At 34.0% G+C, this 16,094-nt stretch overlaps 1 protein-coding gene across 1 annotated transcript in view; it reads right to left on the bottom strand.

The window, feature by feature from the left end:
• Positions 1-16,094, bottom strand: part of FMN1 (formin 1) — a 123,782-nt gene that overhangs the window by 76,653 nt on the left and 31,035 nt on the right. Inside the window, exons 4-5 of the mRNA XM_059473848.1 lie at positions 6,891-7,654; positions 3,283-3,433 (exon numbers count right to left, since the gene is read on the bottom strand). Coding sequence (XP_059329831.1) covers positions 3,283-3,433; positions 6,891-7,654 — 915 coding nt within the window. The remainder of the gene's footprint in view (positions 1-3,282; positions 3,434-6,890; positions 7,655-16,094) is intronic.

Here is a 16,094-nt window from a genome sequence, read left to right as displayed (position 1 = left end):
CAGGGATGGTGACTGCCACCTCCCTGAAGAGTCCATTCCTAAGGCTAATCACCCTTTCTGTGAAGAAATTCCTCCATGTCCAACCTAAATCTCCCTGGTGCAGCTTATATAGGACATTTAGACATTTCTGGCTGAAAATGGCAGGTGTCTATCAGCTGTAAGTAAAAGAAAGCAGAGCATACAGTGAATTTTTTAATCTGTGTTGCCATACAGTGTCTACTACTGGGAAAATGGGTAAGAGCAGAACTGAAATTTCTATAGGCTTTCCACAGAAGCATTTATTTCACAGCCTAAGCACACAGATTATTCCAACTGGTTTCACAAAACTAATAATTCTGAGAATAAACTGAGTAATATTGTTTTATTTGGAATTGCAAAAGAGTTAAATGAGAAACAATTACCCTCTAATTAAAAAGATAAAATCTTAATTCCAATTGAAAAAGGAACTTGACTGTGAGGCACTGATGTAACTCTCATTTAAGGAGCAAAGTATTGAACAATCATATTTTAATAAGCTGACCTGCACCATCTATTGGTCTGTCATTTCCCTCAAAACCAAAGAAGCTGAACTTAGTTTGTGTAAGATGCTATGAAATAAGGCATAGTTTGTGCAGAGAAGAGGGTTAGTGCAGGGAGTGGGTCAGTCTTACCAGGTATCACTAAATAAAACAGCTTAACTATTTCAAACACAAACTACAGCTTCACTACTGTACCTATAACTTGCTCTGAAGGCCTTTTTAGTGAACATGAAAAAGGAATTTATAAGTAAGTACATAACGACATGGTGTCAACTACATCTATATGGTGAGCCTCATATAAGATTTGTGTTTCGTAATGTCTGTAGAAAGCATCTTTTACCAGACTATACAATTTCCTATAATGTGACACGAGTACCATTTTTAAGATCAGACAAGCAGAAATTTATGTACTGAAGCAAAGAAAAAATTCCTGCTAAAACCATAGTAGATATAATTGTTAGGAAAAAGGCAAGAAACGTTGAGAGCCAAAAGAAGCATAAGAAATCAGAAATGAAACCAGTCAAACTGACAATTTTATATTGATCTACAGGAGTTCTCTGTTATTATCTACTAATAAATCCTCCTAAGTAAATGAAGTAAATAAAATGCCTCTCTACTACTGTAACATTTGCAGCCCACCAAGATTGACCCACTGGACATATCTGGGATTTCAGAGAGACAAAGAAAAACACAGGACCATCTAAGAGGCCCAACTGTCTGTAAAAACATTCAGCTGCTACTATGAGTCATTTAACTGAGAAAGGTGAAAAGATAGGATACAAGATAAGAAAATGCTTCTGTACTCAATGAACATTTTCTTTGAATTCTAAAAGTGGATTTATTTTTAATTTTTAATTTGACCCAATGATGGAATTTCACACTACTGACCATGACTTTGGTAAATTCTCACAGAAAATCCTACAGTTCCCATGGTTCGTGACACCATTACATTCCCATCGGTTTTGAAAACTAAAGACATAGTAATATATGTAATTTTGAATTTATTTCTAAGAGGGTTTACTTTTGTAGTTTCCACAGTACTTTAAAGGAACCTTTTTAATTTCTTTAATTTCAGTAAAATACCCATTGTATTAAAATATCTTATTGCCTCTAATACCAAAGCAGAATAATTAAAACGTTGATAGAAATAAAAAGGATGTCTTGGTATGAGAATACACTGGTTGCTCATGAGAAATAATGCATATTATTATAACAATATGTTCTGTAAGTACTACCCAATTCAATTTTGGATAAGCCAAGAGAGATCACTAAAAAATCATGCTGCTCAAACAAGTAAGTTAGTTTGCAAAGCAGCAAGGAAAGAGAAAAGCATAATTTCATCTTTCAGTATACAGGCCTAATTCTGTGCCTGGTTTGCTGTCACCCCCTTGGAAAAGTAGATATACTCCCATAATTACTGAGATTTTGAAATACAAAGGCAACTACTTATGCATATTAATTCCCCATTAAATTACAGTGATTAAATACTTCAAAGTTCTTTAGAAACCTGTATTTCCTATTACATAATTCTTTCTGAAAAAAGGTAAATTAATGAAATGTAAAAATAAATATTAGAAAGAAGGCATAAGATATGTGAACTAATTGAATTTATGGATACAGCTGCTGCTACATATCACATTCATTTCAAGCATTTGCCAAGTAAAATATATAAAAATATTTTTCACAGAGATGTTCATGCCCAGCGTCAGTCTAATATTTGAAAGACTGTAACTATTATTTCTTTGGTGTGCATTTACAAATGCCAGCATGTCCCCATCCAGGCCCCATTTTATATTATTTACCTTTTGCATCGCATGAATTTGAGTTCTATAAATTCTACAGCCTTACTGATACTTCTCATTAGCTGTTACATTAAGACACAATACACGGAATTTATGATGAAAGATGTTCTGAAAGATCTGAAAGCCCCAACATGTATACATATTTCACGCTCTATGAATTATAAAATTGAAGGTAGCAAGCACAGCTCACATGCAAAGTGCCCTCTTGTGGTTCCCAGCAGGTCAACTCAAAGAAATTTAAAACACAAATGTTTCAGTAGTTTCTGATGTATAATCACACTGGTTTAGGAAAATAGTATTGATTATTACTCAGTCTAGAATTTTTCTGGCAGTAAATACTACTAATGGCATTTGTTTTTCCCATCTGCATGTCCCAATTGGCAAGTGCCAGCTGCCTCTCTAATGGATCATGTCTAAATGCTATGGCAATGACACAGCTACTGCACGTAGCTTTGGCCATCAAAGACATGATTGTCCTTCCCCTTCCTGACACAACTCCTTAGCTATATTGAAAAAAATTTGGCATTCCTTATTTAAAATTTTGCTTTAAATTTCATTTTTCTAACAAAATTAATCTCAGTGGAAGAGAGGTTTGCTGGAGTAACTAAAGACAGGCATTAATTATACATCAGCTCAAGGGCAAATAATGGCCAAAATACTGTAACTTTCAGATACTAATTAGAACTTTAATTCTATTCTCCTGTACAGTATTTTTCTACCTCATTAGGATGGGGAACTTTCATTAGCAAAGGTAAAAGATTTTCCAAGGTAAATAATAGCCCTGCATTCTCAAGCAAAAGATTTGAGATTGAATCAGCAATCCATAGTTTTATTTCTTGCTCATTCACAAAAAATCCAAAAATTAAAAAGGAGTTTTCTCAAAATGAAAGACTAAACAGTACCACACACACAAAAAAAAAAAAAAAAAAAAAAAAAAAAAAAGACAAAGAAACAATAAATACCTTTTTGGCCTTGGTTTTTTTTTCATAAGTCTCTGATAATGGTTTTCTTTTTTCCTGAGTGATGTCTTTGGAGAATAAATATTCAAACTCAGTAGTGTCAAGTATATCAGGTTCTTCCAGTGATTCCCATAATGTTGGCATAGCAGTTTTCCTATAAAGGGAGGTAATAATAAAATTTCAAAACCTTATGAGAAACGATAATAGATCTAACCATAATAGATGAAAATCCATGATAGATTTAAACTCAAAGCAACACACAGAGCATTCCTTTCCTATACCTTGCTCTTGTAAGGAGTTAAAAGTTTTCCTATGAGTTTTAGTTATTAGTTTGAGCTACTTAGTCCATGCCTGCTAGACTATGCATCATTCGCATAGCACCGTTCTTGGTGCAACAATGGCAACTTGTGCAAATACATGTCAAGAGATTTCTGCCACTTCAACTAGGATTAGAAGTACTCCAATGTCAGCTTTTTTGAGAAATTCCCAGTAATCTATCTAGACCTATAAAAATAAACAATATCAACAAATAGTGAACAAACTTTATTCAAGCATATTTTAAGTGTGTTTGGGGAAATTTGTATAGGACCTGATTTACTTCATGTTATCCATAGATGTTGTATGCTCATATTTATCCTTGTTGTAGTTCAGAGAAACTAGAGTAATTGTGTGGCTTATATTTTGGGAGACTAGCCAGTATTCTTCTCCATTCAACCAACTGCAAATTTTAAATGTGGATTATCTTTCTTTTTTTGCCTTCCAAGACCAGATTTAGTTTTGGATCAGCTGGGAGCTTGTTTACACAATCCTCCAGTTTTATCTGGAATAGGGGAAAATAATATGTAGTGCTACAAACACTGCACATCAATTCTGAAAGGGCCTTGTTTCAAAATATTCAATTTCAGGAAAATATGTGGGACAAAACTTCTGAGTGTTCTTGTCTGTTTATCAGTAGAAGGTGGGACCACATCTTCCAGCAGATGTCACTAAAAGGCAGTGAAATTATTTGCAATTAAAAAAAAGTGAAGAAAACCACTACAAAATACAAATGGCTGGTTTCACTAAACATAGATGTAATATGCAACAAAACTGAATACCTACCAATTCAAAAGGAGCCAATTTTTTTTACTTAAATTCAGGATTTATTTTCTACTTAATGCTCAACTGTCTACTGTCATGAACGTATAAGGAACTTTTCATTTTTTTTTTATTAACATCTGCTGACGCAGCATATTCTATGTCACAGGACATGCTTAGAGCTCCACAGCTTCATGCTTCCTGATATTAGTTTTCGTCCCTGCACCAGGACAGTTGTGCTAGCAATACTGAAGAATGAAGGATTCTTTCTGGCTCTGCAAACAGAAGTCCGGGACAGGTTCTGATCTGAGCAGCAAATCCTTGAAGAAATTTCCAGTTCTAATACAGACCAGGAAAATGCTGGACCATTACATCTGGTAACTAGCAGTTCATCAGAATGCTATGAATTATCCCTTACCTTGCAAAAACTTGGTGAACCAGCACTGTCTCAGAAAGAAAACTTTTATTTAATTGATTCAATGGGAAGAATTTCAATAAAGTTTATTTATGGACTAACTATTTATACACTATGAAACAATTATGCCAAAGAAATACTGGGAAAGTAAAAACGAAATGTTCAAGATTCCTGCTCCAAAATATTTCAATTCTAAAAAATTTCAATTCTTTTTAATTCTGAAAAACTAAGACTATACAACTGACATTTCAGTAATTTCTTTGTTCTTGTCAGATATTTTATATAAAATATTGACATCTTACAATGTTTTATTACACCAGAATAATGGTACTTTCTCATCAAAATAAATTCAGAGCTGTAAAGTAAAATAAAAGTCATATTTAAATTCACTTAATTGCTATGAAGTTATTTACTTCAAACGTGTTTAAATATAATAGAAAAACTTGAAAATAAAATATTATAATACTAAAAAATTTAAATAAATACATAATTTATAAAAATCATTGTTACAGAATAAATTATAATAATTTCTAAAAATTAACATTATATTAATAATATAATGTAACGATAATAATATAATAATAAGTAACATACTGTGTGTATATACTGTATAGCACATATTATGATGCATTATGGCTATAGTAATATAATTTAGCTTATTAAAATATTTAAATTTAGCATCTTGGTAACTGCTGCTAGGCTAACAATGTTGAACACAGATAATAATGGTTTGAACTTTAAGATCCCAATAATAATGTAATTTCATTATCTGCATTAATACGGGACCTGAATTAAGGAACAACTCTTCATTAAAATAAAAGTCTGTGTCACTTAAGCATCCCCCAAAAATTCTTTTTGATCCATGCCTCCTAATGAGCTCTGTATTACAGTAATAAACACAGGAAGGAAAGTCAGTATCAGTCAAATCCAAAAAGAGCAGCTGCGTAACTGTGGCAGTAAGGTCCTAATGCTGTTTCAGAAAGTGTGACTGGGAGAACTGCTTTTCTCCTGTCAGCTAAATAAACAGGTAGCATAAAAAAAGATGGTAGGATAATTTCAAACAAACCTGGCCAAAAATTGTTTATTTATGCCTGTTCACAAAATGACCCCTTCCAAACTAATTGACAAAACAGTGTATTTTGTAGTAGACCAGCCTCTGCAGGGCCCCATCCAATCTGGGCTTGAACACTTTCAGGAAAGAGGAATCTGCAGCTCCTCTTGGAAACCTTTCAGTGCCTCTCCACTCCCACAGTAAAGAATTTCTTCCTTATACTCTACCCAAATCTACCTCCTCTAATCACAGATTTTACTGATACTGGGAGTTGCCCCAGCTCAGTACAAGATCTTGCACTTGGACTTGTTTGCAGTCCCACTACTCAAGCATATCAGGGTCCCTCTGGATGGCATCCCTCCCTCAAACACATCTGGGATTCTATCCCTGCACTACATCACAGTAAGGGGGATATTCTTTTCAAAATTTTATATCTATTTTTTTAAAAGCTGTAGAGGTCTCTATCAGTACTGAGACTTGTCCATAATGGACACTTCATGCTGCAGGTAGCTTAGCTGCATATATTTACACACATGCTTTATTCTTCCTGCTCTGACAGAATTATGCACAGAGGTTAGGTTCCAGTTTAACTGTTTCCAGTTTCTAGAACTGGAATCACAGAGGAGGACACAATATAGTTCTCTGGAGAATGGATCACAAAGTGACTGGAAAACAAAAACGAAACTAAATTCTCATCTGACCAAACTTTAACATTTCAATTCTACTGCAAACACAGACTTAATTTTAAGAAAATAAAAAAAATCTTTCTAATCTCTTGGCTACCCTTTTATGCTTTAGTGCTAAATCTGGGAAGCACTCTGTCACTATAGTTATCCATTCAGCGCTTGAATTATTAGGAGAAAAAGCCCAAATAAAACATGCTTTTGTTATGATGCAAAAAGTTTTCATTTATAATACATACAATTTTAATTTAAATATGATATTTTAGAACAACTTATTTTTTCAGACTTCTAGAACTGATTCAGGTTTTTTTCTAGAATTATGTAAATTCCCTGTCTCTACACTGACCTGTAAGCAGCAGCTCAAGTCCAAGTAAGTATATTTTACCTGTTATCTTGCAATTGTATTCGTGTCCAGTACAAAGGCTTCATGGGACGGCCAGGTTCAATGGCAGGTTTTCGAGGACCTTGGTTTGAAGATAAAGTGCTATTAAAAAACAACCCAGGCCCAGGAGGTGGAGGGGGTGGAGGTAACCCAGATCCAGGCAGTGGAGGAGGAACAGGAGGTCCCAGCCCCGGAAGCGGTGGGGGTGGCGGTGGTGGTGGTGCTTGAAAATTCCTACAGCCTTCAGAAAGTGGAGGTGGCAGCGGTGGACCCAATCCAAACTGAGATGTCAGTGAAGCTGGACCCATTGGCAAAGGTGGTGGTGGAGGAACTACAGCAGACAGTGAAGAATCAGGAAGGGGAGGAGGTGGTGGTGGTGGAGGCAGCATTTGTTTTGGTTGACAAGACAAGACACTTTCTGATGACTGTACATTGTAATTGTCCTTATTTTCACTTTGGGCAGATATACTATGTGTCAAAGAAGAAATATTAAGCTTTTTGGGTACTATTTGGTTATTTTTCACAGCTCTGTTTTCTTCTTCACTAGGCTTTATAAAAGTTTCTCTGTCAGTCTGTATACATACATTTCGGTATGCCTTTGGTGGGTTATCATCTTCAGTAGAAACACCAATATCCTTTGCTTTTTCATTTCTTCTGTTTAATTTATTATCAAGTTCATTCTTCAGATGTGCAATGGTTTCCTCAAGCTGAGCAGTTGAGACAGCATGTTCTCCACGAATATGGAATACCCTGAGTTCAAACTGAGACTGCAGAGCAACAATAAAAAAACATCGTTAGTGCAAATATTTTTTTAAGTGTTTATTTCGTAGTTTGTTAAAAATCTTCACATTTGAGCTATGTTCTTAATCAAAGTGGGAAATACTTCTCTTTCCCAGTTCTAAATGGTTCTATTGCAAGCTATCATATAACTGGACAATTACTAATCTTTAAAGAAATGTAAGCAGGATGTCTTTCAACAAAATATATTTTGTAAGGAAAAATCCAGAACATCAATTTGGGCAAATTTTAAGTTGTACCTTATCTTTAAGCAGACTTACCAGTTTTTAATTGAATGCAATAATTAATGGTATATTAGAAAAAAGGTAGCTTTTTCAAACATTATTCTATTTAATGACATGAGTTTATTGCTTATTTCATTTCATATATATGTTATATAAACATATATAGAGAGATAACATGTTAGGAAGTAAAAAATAGATTAAACACAACAGAGATTGAAATTCATTCAAGATAAAACATTAAATAAAACAATATCTTAATCTATTTAAGTGTTATCATCAATAAAATTCACAGAGGTACACATAAATTCTTGAAGTTTATCTCTGCAATTAGATTAAAATTTCATTTCTTCTAGATATATTTTAATCTACAATTCAGGAAAATAAACATTAGAACCAAGAGAATAAAGACAATTTCACTGGATAACTAAGTAAGTAAGGAAAAAAACCCACTTTTCTTACTATATATGAGAAAGATACAAAACATTTGGCACAGAAATACCTCCTTTAAAAAATCCAATACAATCCAATACTGCTATTTCAGGTTATCAGGTCCCTACAAGTTATTTTCTGTTATGCCATGATACAATCAGACAGCTGATATTACCATGATTCTTTGCAAGGCAATGACTCCTGAAAGAGAGTTTTCATGGTTCTTCCAGGATCCCTCTACAAAAGGGAAGCCAACCTCATAACAGAAACAGCTAATAAACTGTGATTTTCCCAAATTCCTACACGCACAGGAATTTACACTTAAAATTCCCATGAAGTGCTTGTCAGAAGTGGCAACACAGAACTCCCTATTTACCATTCCAACTTGAGTATTAGGGCAGAGCTACTAGTTTACAGCATTAAGTAATGTGCATCCAAGTCACATAGCTGTAGCTCAACATGGAAAATATAATGTAATAGTTGTGGGTTTATATTGTGAAATGAAGTTTGACTAGATATGCAAACAAGATACGCATACTTACAGGAGTATGATCAGTTTGGATTCTAATCAATTTTGTAGGACAAAATCCAAAGTAAACAATCTGAACACACTGGGTATAAAATGCTCCTTTACACTGGCAAGTGTAAAGGTGGGAAATCAAGTTTGAAGTCTTACAGAGAGAATCAAACAGATCTGCATTGGAAACAACCCAATTTTGGTTAGTTTTATAGATGACTCACAACAAATATTATAACAATAAATTTACTTAGCTTTCTTCCTTTTCCTACTATTAATCTATTGGCACTCATCTTTATTATTAGTTCAATTCAACTATCACAAGATTTTCTGCCATTTGAATTGCTCCAAAGAAATTGCCTTTCTTTTTAAACTTGGCATACTGATCCATAAATGAGGTAATGAAATAAGTTTGCCTTAAGGAATTTAACTGGAGTTTTTTTATCATAGTGCTTTGCTCCTATTGGACATCAAACCCTGCCTCACAGAACAATCTACTTTGAACGTTAAAGATTTTCCCAGCAGTAAATCTGAAGCCACCTTAAAAACACAATGTAAAAGAAGCACAGTATCTAACAAAACTATTTATTACATTTAAATGGGCATAAAAGCAACTGTGTTAGTATTATAAGCATCTCCAAATACAGATCTCCAGTTTTAATTTACAATACAAAATTGGTAGTTTAAAGTCAAAATGATATTTGAGGTGAAAGAATGAAAAGCAAGAAAAAGCATAAAACTTGCATGTTTTCAGAATTATTTTCTGTAACTTGAAAAAACCCTATAAACAAGAATTAAAGCTAAAAACACTAAGCATTAGTAATAACAAAAAATAAGTAATATTTCTATTTAGTAATAAGAAACAAATTTTATTTTAATTACTTTTCATCTCAAAGTAAGTCTTCTTCACCAAAGTAAGATTACCTTATATAGCTATGATAATACTTTTAACAAGTGTCAAGCATATGAATATTCATATGTGCTATTTTATATATACATGCATAAATAATACATACATATTCTTAATAAAGGCATGCTTCCTGGAAAATATTTCTTAAAATGAGATAAAATGCTCTAAAGTCATATGATAAATCGAATGGAGAGCAAACATCATCAAAATGCAGTAGTTGGTCACAACTATCTTAGGCAAGATGAAATGTAGAACTATTTCAGCAGGAAGCAAGGTATTTGATGGAGGGAAGTTATGGGAGGAAGGCTGGAGGAGCAGAAGATAATAGAAAGCAGCTGAAACTAAAGCTTATATACATGAATGAACATTATTTCTGAAGAAGGGTAGAGGATTTTGAATCCTATCAAAGAAAATTTCTGTAAAATTGCTGTTTAAAATGAAAGCAAGACTACAAAGAACAATGTGGGAGATGTTCATCAGTAAGCTTTAGATATATTTCTTTTCATTTGAAAACTGCATTTGCCACTTTGCTGACTGGTATAGGAGCCTGGTTGCTTGCTTCCCAGCAGCACTCATTTGAGAAATTTGGATTGTATAGCTACATTCAATACCAAATAAGCTATTGCAAGGAACGTATTTCTATTCCCCTGACCATTTCATTTTCTTGCAGCAATAATCTGCTTTTTCAGAGAGTATCAAATTAAGCCCTCAAGCCCTGGTCTATTGAGGTTCTCTGGCTTTCCATTGTATCAGTGACTCTTGCCAGTCAGCCATTGACATATTACTCTCTCTCCTGTACACACACACAGAATTGATACAGCTGCCTAAATTTCCATGAAAGTAGATATATATTTTTGCCAGGTTACTTCTACAAATACCATATTTGAAGCATGAATGTTTCAATAAAGCCTTATTACTATTTTTTTTCATACTGCTAGTTTAAAAGAAAAAGCTCTAATGTGCTGAAATCAGATTTCAATCATCAATTTGAAAGTACCTTGTGAGTATCATAAGTCTAATTCACACAGCAATGTGCTACTGAAAAAAGTTTCCTTACTTTGGCACAATCTTTCTTGCATTAATTGTCAATAATAGGCAAATAATATTATGCTATTAAGCTAAAGTACACAGTCAAAATTCAGAATTCACAATAATTTTATCAGACAAGGAAACAGTATGAAAATATACATGCTGCAATTCAAGAAAGAGGGCTGCAGTGTACATAGCCACAGAAGGGATTGATCAGTGGTGTGGCAATTCTATGGGGAAAAGATCTGCAAAGGACAGCACATCACAGACTCATTGAGTCAATGCTGTATTAGGATAAAAAGAATTGTCATATGCAAAAGAAGTAATCTTTGTGCTTTATTCAGTACTAAAAGCTGTGTGTTTTTTCAGTTTAAGAGAAATTCTGTCCCTGTGTTCATGACCACTGCTATTGAAATTCGGGGCAGCTCATTTGGTCTTAATTTTCTATGTTAAATCAACAATGCCTTTTGTCTCCACCTCACCCTTACTGGATAATGCTCCCCTTGTTTCCTTAGTTCCTTTCTGCTTTCACTGCTGAAAAATACTTTCAGTGAACCCTTAAATTTCCTTTGCAAGACGTAATTCAGCTTGAGTATTGTCAAATGCCCTTTTCTATTCTGAATTCTAAAACTGGCCTTCCTGACTAATGTACCTCATTTTCCTTTCTTCCATAGCTCTCTGCTTCCACCCAATACCCATTTTGAAGAGGCTGAATAAACAGGCAGTTCTGTCTATCCTCCTTGATAAAATGTCTTTTGCCTCCAAATCTGCTCTTGCTTGAAATGCAGGCTTTTTTGCACCTCTGATTCTAACTAAAGAAGGTTCTTGTCTATTTTGCTTTTCAAGACTCACTAGTGCAGTTGTACTTACAAATCAGTTTCTTTAATTTGTCGAGATTTGTCTGGTATCTTCCATTGAAATGGACAGGATCCATTTTCCCTTAGGTAAAATCAATTCACCAAGCAAGTGATGCCAGCTGACTCTCAGATCCCTCAAACACAGACATTTATATTTAAGTTTAGAAGGCCTGTGTTACCCTCTGCCTAAAAAAATTCCTTCTGTTAATGGGTAAAATAAAAGCCATCCCTAAAAAAATAAAGACCTCTCTTAACTAAAATACATGTAAGAGGATTATGTAAATATCCAAAAATACTAATACACTGTAACCTGGAAAACAACAGGAGTGCTTGGATTGGCTGTCTAGTGTCTTCCTGTTTTCTCCCTTTACACCCATCCCTCTGGTGTACGTCTCCAGTGACCTCCTTTTTGCACCTGCTAAGTGACTTGACACAACACAGAGAAAAGAGGCAAATTATATTTTCTGACAATGCCAACAACTCAGCCTTGGTCCCATGGGACCTAGGAAATGATGAAGCATATGGTCAAGGAAGAAAAATTCCAAATATTGAATCCATGTACAATACTGTCATTAACCATTAAAGTATCAGATGACAAATCATAAATTAATCACAAAAGAAAAAGACCAAATCCTCTCATTCATGTAACCAACAGGTTGTCTAAATGTCTTTAGAATTAAAATGTGGATTGACAAGGACAAATCTCAATACCAATGTGACAGCTTTCCACTGTGTTCTGATATGTGAGAGGAAGATTACAGTCTCATTTCATATGGTTAATATAGTAAATTACAGTCAATTAAACGCAATCAACTGAAGTACATTTTTTGTTGTTTCACTGCTTTATATAATGTGATTTTATGTGAACAAAAACTTTTAACCATGGCACAGAACTGCTCTAATATGAAAAGCTGTAGAACAATTTGTATGTATGAACACAAGGAAAATATAAATTTACAGCCATCTACATTCAGAAAACAGTTGCTAACTTATTAGTCCAGACTTATTTGCATCAAAAATGTTTAAAAATCCTGAGAATTTTAACAGTAAATCATAAAAAAGTTCCCTAAAATACTGTTCAGAACAAGCAACATGCATAACTTTTGCTTTGAAACTAGCAAGTTCATGCTCACTGTCAATGCCTAATACTTTTCCCCGAGTGTTTACAGTGTAATTCTACTCTGAAAAGTGACTGTGTAAAAATGACACATATTTAATGAACAAAGCTGTGCTAGGTATATCAGAGACAGACCTCTTCTTTAACTGAGAAACACACACTTTTACAAGTTTTTATTCTAATTAGGGTGGAAAAATAACATATTAAGGAGAAAGTGAGCTTGATTTTATTCCCTTCTCTGACTTTTATACAGTGATTGTTACGTCTAATTAGTTACTTATGCCAAGCCATGAAAATAAAAAAAGTGGGAACAAAGAAGACACAAAGTATCAAGGGATACAGTTAGAAGATATGGCTATTTTCTAGAGAGGAGGATATTAAAAAAGGAAAAAGGAAAAAAAGAGAAAAAAAAGACAAGAATTACTGAGTTGCCAATTAAATATTAATACTTTACAGCTTTTTTTCTTAATAGTATTTTGGCCAGTCAAGTAGTGTGCACAGAAAAGAGAGGAAAAGCAAATTTTTCAGAGAGAGCCTCTAACTTGGTTTTGTTCATTCTAAGTAATTTAATCTTCAGTTTTTGGAAGAGTTCACACTTTTTTATTCTTCTATTGTGTTTACAAAAGAAAAGAAGCTCTTGTTTGTTGAATCTGTGTCCTTGAAAAAACATACATTTGTTTTAAATTTTAACAACAATCAGAGATTTAGCAAAGGATTTCTCCACAGGGGAAAAAAGTTAAACCCATGCCAGTTTACATAAAAATGAAAATTCCTCTCTAACAAATATCTCAACAAACAACAGTTACATATGGTATATCATCACTGTCAAGGGCACACAGTAAGAATTGTTCCTACACCTCACAATAAAAAAGTAATGACTGAACTCTTTCAAACAATCCCAGATCTCTAAATATTAATGTAGCCAATGCATATGGAGTCCAATTCTCTTTCCAATTTAAAAATAATAAATATATAGCTTTATAGAGGAAATGAAGCAAAAGTAGTTGGGACAACAAACAAACAAAACCCCTGGCTATTTCCTACTCATTGTCCTTACAGATCCACTAAACTCAATATGTACAAATAAACTGGCCAAAGGCTGACAGTAGAATACAGCGGGTACAGGAATTGAATCAGGCACATGGAATGACCCTTGGGTGTTCTAGGCAGGGCCAGGAGCTGAATCCGATGATCCTCATGGGTCCCTACAACTCAGTATATTCTATGACTCTGGGATTCTGATTCTTTCTCACTAGTGATAACTTTCCAGTGACCTCCTAAGTATAAGGTAACAAACACATTTCCACTTTTATCACTCCCCAAAGAGTATGAACAGCCATGCAAAGCACATCTATGAGACAAGGACACTCTAGATATTTGCTGACCAGGACTATGTATTTTAAGAAACTATTCTGTATAAGATACAAACTGCCCCTTTCATTACGGGCTGCAGAAAGTCCTGCATTCTTTTAAGCTCCAGCATCTTCTCTTGCTGCTCTCTGTGGACCTTCCATTATCTATTAATGTTCCGTGCTCTTCTCCATGCTCTTCACAGAGTTATCTCCAGGATGCCATAAAGTTTGTGCTCCTCATCCTTATTATCTTGTGTTTGCTCTGTAAATGTTTCTGTCAAGTAACATTAATCTAGGTATTGTTTCTTTCCCACACATATACACATCCTTCCTTCAGTCCTTTCATGGTTAAGAACCACCATCTAACAATTTAAGATTACACAAATTAAATCACTTGGAGAACTTTGTTATACAACACATAGCTCACACCAGCTCATCTCCAGTTCTTTTTCTACAGCTGTCCTACATACATACCACTTTACTCAGATCAACCCAATTAAAAAGGGTAAATAACTTCTCCATAACTTCTAATGAAATAATCAGATAGAGCCCTTGACGTGCCCCTGAAATTTCTTGGTAAACTTTCAAGATCCTGCAAGCATTATGAATCCAAATACATAGAAAAACATCTCTAATGATGTTCATTGTATTCCATAGCACACTCCACATTTAAGAACCCTATTATGTCCACTTCACCACCCAGTAAGTGATGTACTCTACTGTGGAATCTTTGTGCCTACAGAGACATCTCACTGGAATCTACATTCTTCTTGATTTATATCAAACAGAAAATTATTAATGCCTTGGATTCACTAACTTCTTACCACAGGCACGTTTGCTTAACAATGTTATTTCTTGAGACAAATGATAAAAAACTCTAAAAAAATAGATGAAATAATACATAATACAGCCAACTGTTAGCAACATATGCTTAAAGGGGTAAATTTCAGGTTATTAATAAATAAATATTAACAATGGATAATTTAACATTTTATGTGGATTTTAAACGTTCAGTAGCTAAACTATAAAATTCCCACCAATACTAAAGTTTCTCATTTGAATGAATGCTTTTAAAAACAATCAACCCATGAAAATATTCACTGACAAAACCCACTTTAAGCCTGCATGTATCTCAGGCAGCAGTGAATTCCCAGACAATGGAATACCACACCCACCAGAATTTGCCAAGAAGTAGCAGCTAACTGTCATGCCATTCAAAAGCTAACAATCCTTATAGAAAGTGACTATGTGTTGATTCTCCTAAATGCAAGATAGCTTATGCTAGGAAAAATAAATCCTGAATAATATGTAAAAAATGGGTACCCAGCTAAATTGACACCAACCTATAAATTTCCAGGAAAACTTAATTTTGTGGACAATTTAATTGGCAAAATATCTAAATATTGTTAAACTCTGCTAAACATTTAAATTCTGCAGAATGGAATGAGGAATGCAACACGCCAATAAACGTAAATGATATATTGCATGCAATTTCTCTGAGGCAAAGGTAATCAAAGTATGAAACCACACCATAAGCTAAAAATTAATTTCAAACTTTTGTTGAACTAGGACCATGAACAGTTAGCATGCAAAATCCAAACATTCCCTTCCTATCAGAAACTTTGTAGTTACTATCTTACTCTACTTCTCACTTGCAGCTGTTACCATAGTCTTAGGACAGCCTCAGTTACTATGCACACAAAAATACTGACACCTATTCTCTGTGGTGGTGTTCAGAAGATTATATGCAATGAGGAAAAAATACCTTGAACATTGCAAATAAAATACTTTAAAATACAATATGTAGAAATATAGACTGATAATTAAAATGCTATATGAATTATTTGTTTTGATGATAATTTACTTGAGATAAGCCACAGTATTTCTCAATTGCCAGGGAATTACATGATGATGTGGCATATTTTACATCTGGCATGTAAAATGTGAAAGCAATGCAAAAAATGGCTGAAAACA

Source organism: Ammospiza nelsoni, chromosome 6 (genome assembly GCF_027579445.1).
Source record: "Ammospiza nelsoni isolate bAmmNel1 chromosome 6, bAmmNel1.pri, whole genome shotgun sequence".
Classification (NCBI taxonomy): Eukaryota; Metazoa; Chordata; class Aves; order Passeriformes; family Passerellidae; genus Ammospiza; species Ammospiza nelsoni.
The sequence above is the reverse complement of the archived record's forward strand: the minus strand, read 5'-3'. Positions and strand labels throughout refer to the sequence as shown.